This window comes from Haliotis cracherodii, unplaced genomic scaffold, assembly GCF_022045235.1.
Source record: "Haliotis cracherodii isolate W230 unplaced genomic scaffold, xgHalCrac1.p SCAF_17, whole genome shotgun sequence".
In the NCBI taxonomy this organism is placed as follows: domain Eukaryota; kingdom Metazoa; phylum Mollusca; class Gastropoda; order Lepetellida; family Haliotidae; genus Haliotis; species Haliotis cracherodii.
Genome location: NW_027266272.1, coordinates 9,712,814 through 9,732,735, shown reverse-complemented (window position 1 = coordinate 9,732,735; position 19,922 = coordinate 9,712,814). Strand labels below are relative to the sequence as shown.

The window sequence follows — 19,922 nt, the reverse complement described above, 5'->3', positions numbered from 1 at the left end:
CTGGTTGAGAGACTTGATATGTGGTTTGCATTTAGACAGATGATATGATAGGTGTATAATCATGAACCTGTGCAGATATACACTCATGGGGGAAGCCAATTCAATGTCAGAAACCATGTGTTTGTATATATTGCGGTACTCATGCTTTTTACATCAGACAAGGAAATTGAGTCATTGAGTAAAAATGACACTGAATATACGAAACCTTATTTCCGGAGCAATCAAGAAGTTATAACGGAATCTGATACTAAAAGCACATCATTAGATGCATCAATTCAACATATACAAGAATCTTTAGAACGTTGGACTAATAGAGGTTCAGGTTGGGGTGTGGATAAAATCGATAGTTTATATTCAGATAAAGCAAATTATATGCCTTTAAGAATTACAATAAGATCTGCATTGTTCCCCACAGACAAACATCCCGATAGACCTTCGAGCTATCCCTAAACCAATGGACTCAACTTGGATGGCATAGACGTACCTACACTAATCTCACAAATTGATAAAGTGGAAAAGCAAAATAATTTAGCTATAAATGTTTTCGGACATTCTTCTAAAGGAATTGTTGTACACAGGATCAGCTCAGCCCCAGAACATATTCCCAGAATCAATTCATTTCTAATCGAAAAAGATGGTAAATATCATTATACATGGATAAAGAGTTTAAACAGGCTAATATACAATCAAACAAAACATGCGAGAAAGAAATATTTCTGCGTAAGATGTCTGCATGGGTACAGCAGACAGCATCTATTAGAAACGCATAAAGAAGGCTGCAGAGGTGTTGGGCAAACTGCTATCAGGATTGATATGCCTAAAGAGGGAAAAATTATATTAAAATTTGAACATTATTGTCATCAAATGCCAGTACCGTATATGATTTACACTGACTCCGAAGCACTTATCAAACCTATAGAAAATACCGAACACAGTATTGAATGTAGTTTTATGTACAAAACTCAAGAACATATTCCTTGTGGGTTTGGATATATAGTTGTAAGGTATGATGGAAAAACAAACCCGCCCGTGATTTAAAAAGGTCCCGATGCAGCGGGAAAGTTCCTAGAATACCTACAAAACAAAGAGAGAATAATCAGGGAAAATTAATCGCGTAAGAAACCCATGTGTACGACGAGGGATGATTGGAGGGCCTATAAGAAGTCAATGATTTGTCATGTTTGTAATAAACCACTCAATGGGGATTCCATAAGAGATCAATGCCATGTCATGGGTAATTATCGGGGAATCGCACATAAACTAAAAATGAATTCACAAACAATACCCATCCCCGTTGTGTTTCACAACATTAGAGGATATGATTCTCATCTCATTATGCAAGCTATCTCAAAAGCCGACGACGGCTTAACATGCATTCCTAATAATATGGAAAAATACACATTCTCGTTGACTAAAACTATACATTATACAGACAAGGAATTGGAAAGCTAGAATATAGCAAAGTAATGGGCTTAGATTCATAGACTCCGTAATAGTTTCTGTTATCTTCCCTGGACAATTTAGCTAATGCGAAACATTCCGATGACTTAGCTATAACAAATCAATATACTGATCAGTTAACACAGCATTTGTCGTTGAGAAAAGGTGTATATCCTTACGAATATATGGATGATTGGTCTAGATTTGACGAAACTAAATTACCACTCCTTGAATCATTCTATAGTAACTTAACAGAATCGAAACAGAAAATAACCAATGCCGATAATAAACACGCTCTGACGGTATGGGATAAATTAGGTTGCAAGAATTTAGGCGATTATCACGATCTATACTTAAAAAACGATGTTCTGTTACTCGCAGATATATTCGTGATATTTAGAAAGACATGTTTAAAACAATACGGCTTGGACCCGGCATGGTACTATTCCAGTCCCGGACTATTGTGCGATGCATTGTTGAAGAAGACCGCTGTAGAACTAAAAGTACTCACCGATTACGATATGCACTTGTTTATTGAGAAAGGATTAAGAGGTGGTATAACAATGACAGTGAAAAGGTATTCTAGGGCTAATAATAAATTAGTTGAAGGATATGATCTGAGTAAACTTGACACACACATATTATATCTCGTCGCCAACAATTTGTACGGATGGGCTATGAGTCAACCTTTACCCACTCGTGGTTTTGAGTGGATTAATGTGAATGATATCCCCCCAGATTCCGATAAAGGGTACATACTAGAAGTTTACTTGGAATATTTGTTTGTTGAAAGAAAACAGAGTTACACAAAGATCATAACAGTTATCCGCTAGCTCCTGAAATATTAATGATTAATAAAGATTGGATGTCGGAATATCAACACTCCTTGATGGGCAATAATAGGTAGAAAAACTCGTATCAAATTTGATGGATAAGACAAAATATATTGGTTACTACAGAAATCTCCACTTATATCTATCGTTAGCCATGAAACTAAAGAAAGTACACAGAGTTCTAAAGTTCGATCAAAGCCCTTGGATGGAACTCTATATAAGACTGAACACAGATTTAAGAGAGGTGTCTACCAGCGATTTCGAAAGAAACCTATATAAGCTCATGAATAACTCAGTATTTGGACAAACTATGGAGAATCTAAGGAAGCGTGATGTTAAATTAGTCAGATCTAATGAGGAAGAAAGATTCAGGAAACTTATAGCCAGTCCGGCTTTTAACAGAAGCAAAATATTTGATAACGACTTAGCAGCGCTTCATATGCAGCAAAGTAATATGAAATTCAACAGACCGGTGTACGTATGTACTTGACTTGTCAAAACACTAATGTATGACTTTTATTACAACGAACTTAAGAAGCAATACGGCGATAGGTGCGAGTTGTTATTTACCGATACAGATTCTTTGTTGATGGAAATACACACCGAGGATGTATATAAAGATATGGCAGAAAAAATAGATATGTACGACACGAGCCATTACCCAAAAGATAATCCACTGCACAGTGTAGTAAATATAAAGGTGTTAGGTAGGATGAATGTGCTGGGACCCCTATTGTCAGATTAAGACCTAAGATGTATTCTATAAAGAAGTCGGATAATGGAGTGATAAGAAAAGCTAAAGGAGTTTAGAAGTATGTGGTTAAAAAAAATATCAAACACGAACAGTAGAAAGAAGCATTATTAAATGGTAGAACATTCAAACACGAGATGAACGCTTTAAGAAGTGTCAATCACAGGATATATGGATTAAGAATGAACAAGACATCATTATCCCCCTTAGATAAAAAGCGATGGGTTGATACGGATGGTGTAACTACATATAGTGATGGTTACTTAGGGTGGTAATACTGTATCGTTGGGAACTATGAGCAACTCTTCTCATACAACTGCCCTGCCCCGTCCATCTTTAAGATAATAAAGAATAGGCTCGCCTTCTTTCATAACCAATTGACTTATGTTATATATCTTAAGAGACGAAATCGGATCAGTTGCATGACGCTGGCCTCCTTCAAGTTCACCAGGTTGGTATAAATATCTTACTCTTACTCTATCCGGAAGTTTTTGTTCTTTGCCTCTCCGCAGCACTGAAGATTCGGAAGCCACAGATTTCATTTTAATCGCATCGGATGGTTTCTTCCCGATTAATCTCGTTACTTCATTATTCAGCGCTCATACAACAGCTGATAATCGTGTCAACCATTCAGTTGATCTCAATCATTCCGATTTCATTTCAATCCCATACTGATATCCAAACAAACGTTCCGCTAATGTCCGGTTAAATCTTTCGACGATAGAATGACTAGGGTGGGACTCTTTTTCACCCCGCCTGATTTCCACATCGTGCTTTGTTAATAGTTTAGTAACTGATCCCATAAACTCGCGACCAGGATCTACTTGAAATAACATGGTCCATTTTAGTGGTCCGCGTTTATATATGCGACTCAGTGCATTAGCTGCTTCTGTTGAATCTTTCGAGGTTAATGGTTCAGCCTCCTTGTAGCGACTAACCACATCTACTTCGGTTAAAGCATATTTATACGTTTTGCGTCTTACCTTATCATGGGGAAGAACAAGAGGTCAGCCTGATGAACTTCATTCGTTGTAAAACTTCTTCCTCGGGATACAACGCAGTGCCGGTAAGTATATATGCCACATCGCTTGTTTGTTTAGCCAATCCTTGGCCATATCTTTAGATACCTTAGCCGCAGTGGCTAAGTTTTGTATTGCTCCTATACCTTTCCAATATCCTTGTGGGCTATAGTAAGTTATATTGTAGGTCTGAACAAACGCCCCTGTAGATGAAACTGGGGCGCGAACTGCGTTCACCAAACACAAACTGACTGAACTATGATGCCTGCATCTGATAGAGTTAGAGCATCTGTTAGAACGATCTCAGGTGAAAATACCACACAAAGCAAATGTTTGTTGTCAGCATGGGCAGGTGTAGTGGCTGGTGTGCTGGTTAAATGCTGGGTGTAAGTATTTTAAACAAGGCCAATCAGGCGTAAGCTGTATTAAACAAAGAACCGACAAAAGCTAATTACCCGACCCAACTACCAGGAGAAGTTAAATATAAGAAAACTCCACGTTGCGTATTGGGTCATTATGCTGCTGGAGAGCTGTAGAAATGCAATGTTTGTCAATGGTTAATGCACTGTGTGACACTGAGCAACGAAGCATGATCTGAATGGCTAAACAGTAGTACAGTGATGAAACAGGTGTTCATTTCAGTTGAACAACTGCACCGGGTCACCTTGTGCTATTGGATGTCAGGGCCATTGTTGCGATATACCACAGCTGGGACAAGTCATTTGCCAAGGGTTTTTTAACGACACCGCACATGTATGTACAGTGCACACTAGTATTTGACATGAAGATTTTTTTATAAAACTTAAGGTCCCTCTATTATTCCGTCAGTCTTTTTATACCATGAGTGAGCGAGTTGGGTTTTACGCCGCTTTAAGCAATAAACCACAACGGGGAGCAATAGAAAAGGGGCGTCATATTTTTTACCCATATGAAGAATCGCACACTTGTCCTTGACACGATCACTGTGTTGATTTTCCCATCACAAGATTAATATTTCAAATAAGCATATTTAAGGAATCTTTTCCAAAAATGATCGCATGCATTTAATTATTTGTTTGTTGAAAGAAACAGAATTGTTTGAAAGCTTGTGATTGATGTTTTCTAAAAATATATGTCGTTTTATAATTGGTAGATTAAACAAGCATGAAATACTCATATCCCCCGCCAATATGACATGTCCAGTTGTGTGCAATGCATTAGCTCCCGTGAACTATGTTCACTGAGCCTTTTTGTAAATGGCCTAATTTGCAGCACTAAAATAAGTTATTACTGGTGTTGTTTCCAATCTCCAGTTTATGATAGAATATTTAACTGTATTTGGAATGACAAACAACTTCTTTATTACAATTAGGATCGATGATTTTGGTGTAGGTTCTAACACTGTTATCAAGCAAGTGAAGTACAGAGTATGGTTGACAAGAATATATACAGAATAGGAGGCAGTGATTACACAGTTGAGTAGGTTTAAGATCAGTTACACTGTTGTATTTGTAATGAGTTGAATTTCTGCATAAAGTTAGTCTATGAATGCAACGACCGTGTCCATGACACTTTTGGAGGAACATACACACAAGCAATGCAGAACCTACCAACAAGAATTGAAATGCACCAGTTCACCACTAGACCTATCTATGTGCCAAGTTTGGTGAAGAAATATGTTACGGTTTTCAAGATCTGCTCTGGAAACAAGGACAACCGCCATTTTCAGTCTAAGCCAAAGTCGTTGCCATGGAAACTTGAAAAATTATTTCTTCAAAAATCCCAAACTATCAAAACGCACATGTTCACCACTAGACCTATCAATGAGCCAAGTTTGGTGAAGAAATATGTTACGGTTTTCAAGATCTGCTCTGGAAACAAGGACAACCGCCATTTTCAGTCTAAGCCAAAGTCGTTGCCATGGAAACTTGAAAAATAATTTCTTCAAAAATCCCAAACTATCAAAAGGCACCAGTTCACCACTAGACCTATCTATGTGCCAAGTTTGTGAAGAAATATGGTACGTTTTTCAAGATCTGCTCCGGAAACGAAATGTGACGGGAAGACGGCACCCAGTCCCATTTCGCCCTTTCGCTGTACCCTCGAAGGGAGTATTGTAACATTATGGTCCCCTGAGAAGATAAGTTAGTTCCACCTCATTCAAAGCAAATTAAGGCCTGCCATATTTTAATCGTTGTACATTTGTTGGTTTTAAATTGAATGCTAAAACTGGTTACATGGTAAGGTTGAAGATATATCTGTGATAGTCTAGTTCTTTTACTGTCCTATGTTGACAGGCTTAATAATTCTCAAAATGTATTCATTATCAATGTATAACGTTTTACGGAAACTATAATACTGCCGATGTGTTTTGAATTTAAACTCACTTACCCACGTAATGAGACACATCATGTAATCAATATGCAACCCTACTGATCAATTCTTACATCCGTCAGAGGTGCTCGCTTAATTCGCTTCTTAATTGGCTCTATTGGGGTTCTTTGCATATTGGTACTGAGACTCTTAAAGATATTGTTTGACCTAGCATTCTCACCCCTACCTGTGACTCTCATTACCATATATAGGTCTCCAGCAACCCATACTTATCGAAGATGCGACTATGTTTGTCGTAAGAGGCAACTAACGGTTCGCTGACTTGGTTGATGTATGTCATCGTATCCCAATTGCAATAATCGATGCTCATGATGCCAATCACTGCATTTACAGACCGCCATCATATAGCTGGAATATAGCGGAGTGAGGCGTAAACAAACAAACAAACAGTGAAACTCCGTTGTGTCGAACTCGACTCTTGATGATATTGAGACAATTGTACGCCACGTGCTGACAAACAAAGAAAAGTCAAGTCTATCAAGTGTCAGAAATAATATCATGTCTATTGTGTACGGAGAAGTCAAGGGGGCACGGGTGGCCTAGTCGTATAAGGCGCCGCATTTCGCTGAGCAGAGTTGCGCCCCTTCCGGCACGCCAGAAGCCTATGATTATGATTCTATATCTGTCAGTACTATTTGCGCGTTTGTTCTAACAAAGTAGTAAACGTCGGAGACCTACCTCACTTCAGGCTTTCATCCCATATTTAGGTAACAAGCGATAACTGAAATACTATTGGTAGCTGCGTTAACCCAACTCACTCACTCACTCATCCACATATAGATGCATAAATGTAGATATGACTAATGCCTCTGTGTTTATTTCTTTTATATATTTTATTTACCAAACATGCATAAGTTTGATTCTTATGTGTCGAACCCCGATAAGTCGAACTATTTATCTGGTCCCCATGAGTTAGAGGAAACGGGGTTCTACAGTAGGTGATTTGTTCTTGTTCCAGAAAGCCCCATTGTCATGTCATTTGAAAGATTCCTCTGATTGCCTTCTCGTCTTCTTTGATGCCTCACAACTTCTGGATCTCGAACATTACTTTGGAAAAGATACCGGAGATTAATGATCACTCCGCGGTCCGGTCTACCAGGTTAATCAAGTATAACATGCGTTTTGCATTGCCTGCATGTTGCAACTGCTACAGACCATTTCGTGTGTTTGCTGTAGCACATCATTATGGTGTTGCCACATTGCTAGTGGCAACAGCTACAGTTTGTGCCCACCATATCACGGGCAGCATCTTCCCACCGATTCGGAACTCCCAGTTCACACATTTACGTGCGAAAAGGACCGGGATGATATAATTAACAAGATGCACCTTGATTTATCAACTAGGGTAGAGTAATGCTAACTTCGTATTTAGGCTACTGGAACAGTTAGATTTTAGATAAATATATGCACTTGCAGAATTTGAAATGTAGATGAAAGAGTATCTAACGATAGTAATTCCACAAGCATAGAGTAGGCATACAAATACGTGGCTCGAGCAGGAACCAACCATGTGTGCTACGTTTAATGAAGTTACTCCGTACTTTCGTTAGGCGTGTGCTTACGTGCATTATGTTTGCAATAATATTTTTTATAATTTTTATAATTCATATCGATGATTTTCAATGGAACATGCTATTACAGGTTAATAGAAAATAAATGTTTACATAAACTATTGTTTTCTTCTGATTTGTAGTGTATATATGGGCATTGCATGTGTTTGTGATAATAATGGATATGTGTTTTCTCATGTGCACCCAAGGGCCTAGATTCGCTGTTTTCCTATTGACTTTTATTTTCTGAGGGGATCTGTATACATACTGATCAAGTGTTGATGATGTTGTTTCAAGCCTTGATAGATACGATGTGAACGGCATGTGCATCAGATTAAAGACGTTTTTCATAATAATCATCTTGTGTTGTGTGGTTTCCATTGATAAAAAGACTCACTGTGGTGATTAAGGAATTAATAGAAAGCCATGCGGCAGTTCAAACATAGCTTAGCAAAGCAAAGTTTCAAAATGTAAGCCAAATGCGTAAATAGATTTAAGCTTACTTTAGGGTCTGTGAGCTTGTCAAACTTGGGATAGATGTAGTAGTATATTCCTTCCGCTGACCCCGGAAGTAGACAGCCCCGGATGAGGAAGACCAAGATGAGGATGTTGGGGACACCCACGGTGATGTAGACAAGCTGGGAGAATAGAATGTGTGATTATTTGTTAAGCTGCCTTTAGCAGTGTCAAATCCATGTCACAAAATATGGGCCTGACACCTAATGCTTTAACGACATTGTTACCCAACGCATTTTTCTGTGTTACTAAACTCAAACGTCAACGCCAGAGAACAATGAACCTCTAATATCTGCCTAAACAGGGAGGTTGTAATGAAAACTATATGATTGGAATTTCGGGAGAAGGGTAAGCATGTCAACAAGGGTTGAAAAGGTTCAGACAAACACAGTAATAACTTAGCAGAGATGAACCAGGTAATGTCTACGTATGTCTCTGCATATAGTTGCAGCAGTAGTCATAGAAAAACTATATTGCCCAAAGGGAAGTTTACGCATTGCGAAGAATACTGCATTTATACCTTCCCGGATACTTTTATTCCTTGCAGTGTCCAAAGAAATAAGAGCACAGTGGTGCCGGCCAGGCACCCCACAAGATGCCATCTTAGACCTCCAAGACTGTCCAGGCCATCACTTTGCCCAAGCATCTGAAACCTGAAGGAGGGAAAAATCATATATCTTCAAAGCTTAATGAGTGAGTGAGTTGGCAGTGGCGCCGCTTGGCGCTGTATGTCCGTTATAACACAGATCGAAGCCCAAAGTGATGCAATTCCTTAACGTTTGTACACAGTCACGGGTATGGTGCTGTCGGTCCAATAATCATGATTACATATAAGGTGTTGTAAAGCAGGTGAAACAATAGAATGGAATAGCAGGTTCAAGAGGCATAAGGCATAAATGCCAACCTGTTCAAAAACAGTAAAGAACACATCTCATGAATATAGCCTTCGTGTTCTCTGTCGTTCTTTGCACGTGCTTTGTGGATTTTGGGAGATATTGTTATTTTCAGCAATTTTTTAAAACATTCTTCCCAAATTATCGTGCAATTTCCGGGTATAGGTTACGCATGGATCTGTTCCCTATCATTGGTTGCAATGATTAACACCAACGAACATGCCAAGACTGACTGCTGTCCAGAGGGAGAGGGAGAGGTATGCTGCAGATGGGAGCGCCACAGAGAGAGGTTGATATTAACATGACCTGCTCCAAGATGACAATTACCAGACTGGTAGCACGTCTCCGACAGACTGGCAGAACCTCAGACAGACCACGGAGTGGCAGACCAAAGGTCACGACCCCGCAGGATGACCGCTTTTTGTAGGGACAGATTTCTTACTGTGACGTCATCAGCTGCGAACAGCTTAGGGCATCCGGTCAGCAGACAAACAGTGACCAGACGACTACGACATTATGGTCTCCGGGCCTATCGCCCTTTCAAGGGCATCCCCTTGACCCGTCAACATCGACGTGCCAGATTGACGTGACGCAGGCACACTGAGCGATGGCAACAAAGGGAATGGCGGCGAGTGCTGTTTAGTGACGAGAGCAGGTTCCAACTCTTCAAACCTGATGGGCGGACGCGAGTTTATCGACGATGTGTTGAACGTACGGCTCCTTGTTGTGTCCAGGAGGTGGAACCTTACGGGGGCGGAAGTGTAATGGTCTGGGGCGGCATTTGCGGGGACGAGAAGACGGAACTTGTCAGCATCGAAGGCAATCTGACAGCACAACGCTACATTGACAATATCTTACGGCCAGTGGTTCTTCCTTTCATCCACCGTCAACAACGGACGGTGTTCCAACAATATAACGCCACACCCCATAAAGCCCGTATTAGTAGAGACTTCCTCAACGCCAACAACGTGACTGTCCTGCCGTGGCCAGCTCGATCACCAGATCTGTCACCCATAGAACATCTCTGGGACCAGCTGGGGCGTCGTCTTCGGAAACGTCAACATCCTCCCTTCACGAGACAAGCGTTGATCGTTGCCCTCCACGAGAAATGGAATCGGATACCTGCAGTCGATGTGAGGACGTTTGTCTACTCAGTTCGACGCCGCATTCGAAGATGCATTGCCGCTCATGGAGGTCATATCCCGTATTGAATGGTCTGGGCCGTCGTCACCTTAAAGTTATAACCAATGTTGTTGGTCGAATACTGGACAAATTAACCCTTGTCAAGAAATGTCCCTGTTGGAGGTCAAGGACTTTGTTGTTGAATTAGTAAATTCGCATTTTACTGTTCTGAATGATGAATTTCTACAATACAATTGTTATTGCGGCTTCAAATTGTGTTGGTCAAAGTTTTATCCTAGAAATATCGTTGGTAACGTTTCTTTGGGCCGTCAGTTTAGTTATGATACCAGGTGTTCACAAAACGGTGAGCGCATCCGGCACAAACATGCAAAGGCAAGTCAATTGTTCATCTGAGAAAGACACGGGAACACATGGTACAAGTCAAAATATAGAATTGCATCGGACATCATTCTTGTCACTGATGCGTCATATTTGGAAATGTCCTCCACATGTCTGCCATAAAACGTCTTGAAAGCTTTTCTGGGACCTTGAATATTGTAAACTTGATCACACAGCCTCTGAGTTAGAGTTGTATGGTGCGCTTTGCAATCTTGGTAGAAAGAGCATGCTCGAATGTACCTCAAAAATTGACACCTAGGACTGCAGCTGCAGGAATATTGCTCGACATAAAGGGAAGTTTACTATTGGAAAGATGAAGCCATCTCTCTTGTCATACACTCTAGTGGAGTGTGTATTGTCACTCTGATTCTTTATGTATATATATGAATATGAAACAGATGAGGATATTTAATTGATCTCCTTTATTTCTAGCTCAGGTGGATAATCAATGAAAAGGAATTGGCCAAGTCATTGCTATTGAACGAAATCAGGGGATGTTCGACATACCTGAAGCTGAAGTTAAAGTTTTTGGCAGAACAACCTTGTTTTGCCATTGCCAATCCGAGCAGAAATTCCGATTCATATGCATAAAGAAACAGATCAGCAAGAAGGGTAGCACAATTGGTGCCATTGGGATGCCTATTTATTCACTAAATATCATTTTTTTTAAGTGACATAAATGTTATCGATTAGGATGTCCAGCATTTCACATATTGTTTTCTCAGTAATCTTCAGAAGACATTTGCTTTCATTTCTGACAAATTGCCCCGATCCTCTGAAGATATATATGGAACTGTATGTATGGTCACCACGTTATGTAACAAAAGCCCCATGGATCAAGGAATGAAGTCTTTTCCTTTGCCATGTAAGATTAGTCGTGTACGATGTTGGAAAATCAAATGTTTTGACAGACTTGATTTGGGATCTTCTCTGACTTTGTAAAAACTCAAGCAAATCCTTTAAGTTTTTGAGAACATATCATTAATTTCACTTGTCTCAAATACTTTCTGTGAAAATAAAGAAATACCTTCTTTGCTTATATTAACTTTTTCTAAACATACTTCCAGAATTCTTCGGCAGCTGTCATTCCTTGGGCCGTTCGGTTAAAGGAGTATCCAGCATCTGTTGAATTAGGCGTTGTATCATTGGACAAAGCTGAAGAGTTCTTGTTGATGCATACTGGGGTGTTCCATGCGTTGTCGCAGTGGTCCCAGGGCAGGTTGGGTGAGAACGAGTAGTAGAAGTAGTACATGTACCATGTGAAGTTGACGTTGTAGTAGCTAACGAATATCCAATTAACAACAACACCGCCAACGCCTATACCTGCAATGGTACAATGTGAAGAGATTGGTACATTGGCCAGCAGTACTGATTTTACTATGCTTTTTGGGGAATAGAAATCGTGCTTTTGGTGTGTCGAGCAAACCAAACGCTCCATTGTCATAAGACTTTTTGCAATTCTTGTGTATGTTTGAGGGAAATAATTGATTTTTCCACGTAAAATTAGTATGATGTTTTGAGTGTGAGTTTTGTCATTCGATGAAGCATTTTATTCATTTTATTCATGACGCATAGTCTTCTGTATTGAAAACCGTGTTGAGAAACTAACATGTTCAATCAGGGGTCTATGACGTCATGATCACAGCAATGACATAGGTTACGTCAACATAAATGTATATTTTACGTCAAGAATGGTATTGGTATTGCAACACGTCTATAATGCGTGGAGTGTGTGGAATCAGTTTTTTTCATGTGCTTCTTTATACAATTGAAGACTGAAAAATATACACCTTGTCAAAAGCATCGCACCACCAAAATTGAAGTTCATTTTCAATGTAGAGATTTTCAAATGGTACACTGTGTGTTGACACATCATCTGCCTGTAGAACTGGCCAACCTACACACTTAAGGGCCCCCTTTACAGAAATTCATGTTTGATGAGAGAAAGTTCACGCGTCTTTATTGCCATGAAGTTTGAATGAAAGTTCTACCAATTTGAAACTCTGTCTTAAGGAAGATTGCAAAAAAAATGCTTAAGCATACTATCCCAGGAAATCAATTATGGCAAATCATTTGCATGCACCAAACTGGCATTTCATCGGGCTATTGCCAACGTGTTGACCATTTATCATACTGTAATCTGTCGATTCATTAGACAACACTCATTGACTGTACATGTGAGGGACAGGCCAAGATCAGGACGTCCACGGAAGACCAGTGCCAGAGAGGACAGGGTCCTTGTATGCCAGGCAAAACGGCTGCCAACTTCAACTTGCACTGTTCTCCGTCATCACTGGCATACCTAAAATATGGTGTCACTTATCACCATCCGGCGTTGACTGAATGCAGTCGGATAAAAGGGCCAGAAGACCAATAAGATGTCCACTCCTCCCAACCCAACACATGCGGTACCGTTTAGCCTGCTGTCAGGGGTGAGGTCATGGGTGAGGATTCTTTGGTCTGACGAGATCGTTCTTTTGCACCACACTGATGGTAGGATCCGTTTATGGGGGCAAAGTGGAACATCTTATTATCAGCGCAACATCCTGGAAACAGTAGCATGTGATGGTATGGGAGTGTTGCTGCTTTAATGACAGTTCAGGGGACATTAAATTGACAAAAGGTACCAGGATACCATATTTGACGGGTTTTTGTTCCTCAATTTGATAACCATGATATTGTCTTCATGGACGACAATATCCGACCCCACCAAACACGAGCTGTGCATGGCCATGTCCAGAACAACGCCATCGAGACTCTGCTTTGGCTTTCTCACGGCCCAGACCTAAATCCGATCGAGCATTTATGGGATCAGTTGGGAGGTAATGTTTGAGGAGGCAGAGATCCTCCAATACAGAAACTGCACGAATTGACCCAGGCATGGAATCAGGAATGGCAACGCATCCCTCAGATCAGCAGTCGTCTGATTTTGAGCATGAGGAGACATTGCAACTGTGACCCGTATACGAGGTGGCTTACACTGTTGATCAGTTAACTGTAACATGGGTACAACATTACTTAGACACATACATGTTCATCTGTCCATCTCAGTCCTGACATTTACCATACTTATACTGTCTCTGTTTACGCCCAATTACAGTCCTTGTAGTTTCTTGCTAATAAGGTTGCTTTGTTTCTTTGCAAATGATCATTTTTCCTATTATTAAAAAAATTAACATTTTACGTGACATTTAGTAACTCTTTTGAATTCTTCTCTTCAGCTTTCCAGCTTCTCCTCGCCCATCTCTTTTATGATTATCTTGGTGGTGCGATACTTTTGACGAGATGTATATTGAACACAAGTTGTTCCCTTGAGGTAATACAACTTCGAGCTCGTAATGTGTCAGTCTTGGTGAACACATTTTTCTTTTAACTACGTTTTCAGTCAAGGTTTTCATCACCAACTTAGGACCGTTCAAGAAATTATATAGTATACCTTTAGAAGGTATTTAGGCTATATAAGGGGACAAGAGCGTGTATGTCTCATCTCACATTACATCTCACATTACATCAAGACCCGCGGTTGTGTGTTGATCATTGTTTTCACCCTGGATATCCAACCTTGGCCTATTTTGGAAGCTTGACCACTTCTGCTGCGAGATGAATATTATTATCATTGACTGGCTATCACCACTGCTATTGTATTTTATACAGCCATTGAATTTTCGTTCTGCCACTATATTGAGTACTGCCATTGTTATTGCTTTGCAGTATATTTTATTGATTTGTAAACCTGCTTAATTATATGATACAACTGTTAGTTGTATACCATTTCTATGATATTTGATGGTGTCACACTGAATTCTTTTACGTATAGATTTCCTGGTTAACTTATTCTTTCAATTTGGACGCGTTGACATGAAACAAAATAATTTCCATTACTATTTTGCCTTGTAGGCACTGCAGCAACTGTTTCATCCGATATTCGCAACTGATTCTTCTCTTGTGTTGGCATGTGGAATTTTCACAAAGTTTTGAAGATTTAAAATGCCCTGGCCCCATACTAGATCTCATTGTATGGCAATGTTCCAGTTGATATTGTAACATATTCAAAAATGCAGATAGCAGATCCTCCCGTAAAGTGAAGATCATAATAATTTTTAGCAAATTTCAGTTATTAGTAAATGAATAGCACCCTATGATCCCCAATAGAAGTGAAAAACTAGAGAACTTTAACTTCTGAAACAAGTCGAGGTTTTCAAACGAGAACTTGACCAGGTGTCCATCTTGAAACCAGACAGTGCTTTCTTTTTGCAACTATTCTATTCTCGCGAGAAACTTGATAATGTATCCCTTTTGAAACAAGACAATATATTTTTTTAGATTACATTGTGTTTCCCAACTGAAACTTGGGCATGTTTCCCCATTGAAACTGAGGCATATTTCCCTATTGACTTCGGGCAGATATACACCGTTACCTTTGAATGCAGGAGACATATTCCAGACTTTAATAGGTCCACTCTGAGAGAACTGCCCGATGATCATCTCCAGAAACACACAGGGGATGGCTCCAATTATTGTGAAGAACATGAACAGTATCAGGAACGCTCCTTGTTAATAAATATAAATACATCATTATATCTAACTGCCATTGCACATGTTTCAATATCGTGTACACGTAATTCCCTGGTATCAATCACCGATATTTACTCCTTAGTAGTCGGGTCGGGTAGCCTAGTGGTTAAAGCTTTCGCTCCTCACGCCGAAGACCCGGGTTCGATTCCCGACATGGGTACAATGTGTGAAGCCCATTCCTGGTGTCCCCCGCCGTGATATTGCTGGAATATTGCTAAAAGCGGCGTAAAACCATACTCATTCACTCACTCACTACTCCTTAGTAGTATATGAGTATGTACAAGCTGGACTGCATGAAAGACTAATTATTGAATATGCATATGTTAGCGAGATTGACCAAGGAAAGTACTTGTTATTTATGACAACCACAAGTCTCTTTCTCGACCACAAAAGTGACTTGTCCATGTGAGACACTATTCAACATGGTCAGGCTCGATGACATGGTTCAAAGCGGCGTGGGACGCTGCTTACCATACAGCTCACTGGTTTATGTGGTTCCGATTGGATTATTTACAGACTGCCGTGACCTTAATCGAATTCTGCTGGGTCCAACTTTAAACATAAAAGCGAATGCGTTGAATTATGTAATCAGCGTTATCCTAAATAATTGCGGGATGAGACCAAGCATACCAGTTATATCTATTTGAACAAGCGTATAGTTGACAAAGCCATCTATATCCCCCGCCCATTTTAACCCGTTATGTTCCCAAACCAGGTAACTGACCAAACATTTCTCTTAGCCCATGTCAAAATAGCTGCAATGGAAATTCTGAAATAATCATTTCTTAAACTCCTTAATATCAAATGGCACTAGTTCAGTATGCGCTTTATATATAGACATGCAATGTTTGGCAAGGAAATATTTAACAGTATATTTGTTATACTCCTTAAGTAAACCAATCCTATATTAAATCTTAAATCCAATTTGTTGTCATGGAAATGTAGCGGCCATAAAATTTCCGAGTCCCGTGAAGGAATTCGAACCACGGACCTTCTGATCAGAGGTCGGACGCCTTGTCCACATGACCAAAGAGGTTAACCCCGTCAGCAAGCTGACAAGGTAAAGATGTCATCTGTGGGATGACTCCACGCCCTGCTACATACTCCCCCGTCAACAGAAGGCACGTCCCGGGCCGCATTGTAGGGTACTGAGGCTTATTTTGCTCAAATTTGATATGAACGTGCTCAGCCCCACGTTGGGCGCCAATGTAGCGGCCATAAAATTTCCGAGTCCCGTGAAGGGATTCGAACCACGGACCTTCTGATCAGAGGTCGGACGCCTTGTCCACATGACCAAAGAGGTTAACCCCGTCAGCAGGCTGACAAGGTAAGGATGTCATCTGTAGGATGACTCCACGCCCTGCTACAGAAACATAAACAATAAAAAATTCTAAAAGTGCTTTATATCAAAAGGCACCAGTTCAGTATGTGCCTGGTAGACATGCAAAGTTTTCTAAGGAAGTATTTAACGGTTTTTGAGTTACGCTCTGGAAACGAACACCACTCCTGTAGAACCTAAGTTCAACTTACTGCCATGGAAACGTGAAAAATAAAAATTTCTAAAATTCCTAAATAGCAAGAGGCACCAGTCCAGTATGTGTCTGGTAAACATGCAAAGTTTTTGTTGGAAAGTATTGAATGGGTTTGGAGTTATGCTCCGGAGACAAACTCTACCCTATAGAACCTAAGTCCAACTTGTTGCAATGGAAACGTAAAAAATAAAAATTTGTAAAATTCCTATATAGCAAAAGGCCCCTGTTCAGTATGTGCCTAGTAGATATGTAAAGTTTTGTAAGAAAGTATTTAATGGTTTTTGGGTTACGCTCCGGAAACGAACACCACCCCTGTAGAACCTAAGTCCAACTTATTGCCATGGAAACGTGAAAATTAAAAATTTCTAAAATTCCTAAATAGCAAGAGGCACCAGTCCAGTATGTGTCTGGTAAACATGCAAAGTTTTTGTTGGAAAGTATTGAAGGGGTTTGGAGTTTGTTCCGGAAACAAACTCTACCCTATAGAACCTAAGTCCAACTTGTTGCAATGGAAAGGTACAAAATAAAAATTTGTTAAATTCTTAAAAAGGAAAAGGCACCAGTTCAGCATGAGTCTGATTGACGTGCAAAGTTTCGTAGAAAAATATTCAACGGTTTCTGAGTTATGCTCCGGAAACGATTTCGGGACGCACACACGCACACGCACACACACACACACGCACACGCACACGCACACACACACACACACACACACACACACACACGGACGGAACCCATTTCTATATCCCCCGCTGGGGCGGGGGATAAAAAAAATCCATACCGTCAAAGTATAATAATCACACAATTACCTAGGTCGTCCGTTGTATATCTACCGGTTAACCCAGAAGTACTGAACTGGGGACTTATTCTGCTCTAAAATCGTCACGGTGTCATGCATTTGAACTTTCCACTTTTTTGAGTCGAAATCACAACTATAATAATTGTGTAACAACGAACGACTCATATATATTATCCTAAACTAAATATATGTACATTATAAGGGGTGTAGACACTTGACGAACCATAGTAATATACATATTTTATCACTTGTTTATCTGCTCTGAATTACAGATGTGAACGTACTATTTGAGTCAGCCCTACCTCCTCCATTGCGCATGCAGTAGAAAGGGAACTTGACAAATGCTCCAGACCCGACAGAGAATCCCAGAAGGGTGATGAGGTAGTCCAGTTGACTGCGCCATTGTTCGTGAGCCATGGTTGTATCCACCCTATAAGAAAATAGCACCTAGCATCAAGTCATTTTTCTGGACACTGCATTACAAAAGTTTGATTGTATGCCTTTAGACATGGCAAAACGCTGGAGAATCCGGGTACGAACATGGATCCCGAGCAACCGGTGGCAAAATGGATCGGTGATCACGCTCAATGACTTGGTTGATTGAATTTCGTAGTATAATTGTGTGGTTCTCTGGTCATGATAACAATCACTAAATTGTCTGGCCCATACACGAATATAAAAACGCTGCATTCATATTGCAGGAATGAAGCGTTAAACAAAAGAGGTCAGATGTGAGGTGAAGTAAAATATTGTGTAACGTTGCGTTCACGATTATTGCACTTATGTAGCGACGTCCGTAGTGGTCATGATACATGTGCGTGCATCATTAATAGGGCACTTTATGATGTCTCATCTGTGGCAGTGTAGCCACGGACTGATGAACGGAAAAAGGACAATTTTGTTCTGGAAGAGAACACTTTGAGAGGCCCAAATGTCATGGTTCTTAACAACAAATTACACTTTCCGAATGTTGATGTTGGAATAGGAAATGGCGTAACATTGCAGCATAAGAAACTATTGTCTCATTTTCAGACTTCTTATGAAATGGGAATGTTTTGTGTCGCTATTTATTTATGTCAGAATTTCCTATTAATTCACTGTCCCAAAACATTGTCTTTGAAATGAAATTATTTTCAGAAAATATATTTATGAATTGTTTTTCAATATGCAATCGAAAGGAAGCCAGGGAGTGTCTTACTTTTTAGCCAGAAGAAAGCCGTATAGATTTGCATGTGATCATATACATTGGTTTATGTCTGGGTCTGTATCACACTCTAGCAAGCCGTCGGAATCAGGTGGAGAAGCAGACAGAGACATAATCATATGAATGTGACAGAGCACCTGTTCACACAAAAATATAACAAATACTGGTAGATGTGTGCTGACTTCAAGTTACAACAGTTGTATCTGTAATTGATGGTCACTTATTAGATTTAAGATACAAATCCAATAACCGTTGTTTCGTCCGTGATGGAAAAACCGAGATTAGTGTCTTTTTTACACAAACAAGATTATTATTTAGATAAATGAATAACCTATTACACTTCTAAATAATATTCAGTTTTTATGTTGATTCTGAATGTTTTTGCCATTGGTTAGCTATTGTTGCAAATCTGTGAATATAAACAAATCCAGAAGACTATGTAGTACTCAATTCAGATGTATCAATCCTTATAACTATTATTTTTGTTTGTTTGTTTGGCGTTAACTATTATTTAACACCACTGTGTCGATGCCTTAATATATTCTGCCTGCTTGCTCCTGGCTGATTGTGCTCTGCAACAACTTCTGACATGTACAGTCGGAGCCAGTTTAATAACGTTCCCTGCTACTACTTCATTTAAATAATGAAACATGGATAAGTCATCTATTGTTGTTTTCAGAAAAGGTGGATACCTACGAGGTTCAGAAATGTAGACTTGGGGACGGAAAACTTTGAAAGTCGTAACCGTTGCAAATACTTAGAAATCTTTGTTTCATCAAGATTAGTCTTGTAAAAGACATGTCAAGGTTTATAACTATCTTTCCCATCTTTGAATGTATCTCTTTAAAAATAGTTTTTACACTGTTTGATTAGATATCCAAATATTGATATATACTTCGGACATTTGGAGTTACAC

General features: G+C 39.8%; 1 protein-coding gene across 1 annotated transcript in view; it reads right to left on the bottom strand.

The window, feature by feature from the left end:
* Positions 1–18,219, bottom strand: part of LOC139465163 (sodium- and chloride-dependent glycine transporter 1-like) — a 50,641-nt gene extending 32,422 nt beyond the window's left edge. The window contains exons 1-5 of the mRNA XM_071246853.1: positions 18,105–18,219; positions 15,315–15,446; positions 11,958–12,219; positions 9,003–9,135; positions 8,470–8,604 (exon numbers count right to left, since the gene is read on the bottom strand). Coding sequence (XP_071102954.1) covers positions 8,470–8,604; positions 9,003–9,135; positions 11,958–12,219; positions 15,315–15,446; positions 18,105–18,219 — 777 coding nt within the window. The remainder of the gene's footprint in view (positions 1–8,469; positions 8,605–9,002; positions 9,136–11,957; positions 12,220–15,314; positions 15,447–18,104) is intronic.
* Positions 18,220–19,922: the final 1,703 nt, after the last annotated feature.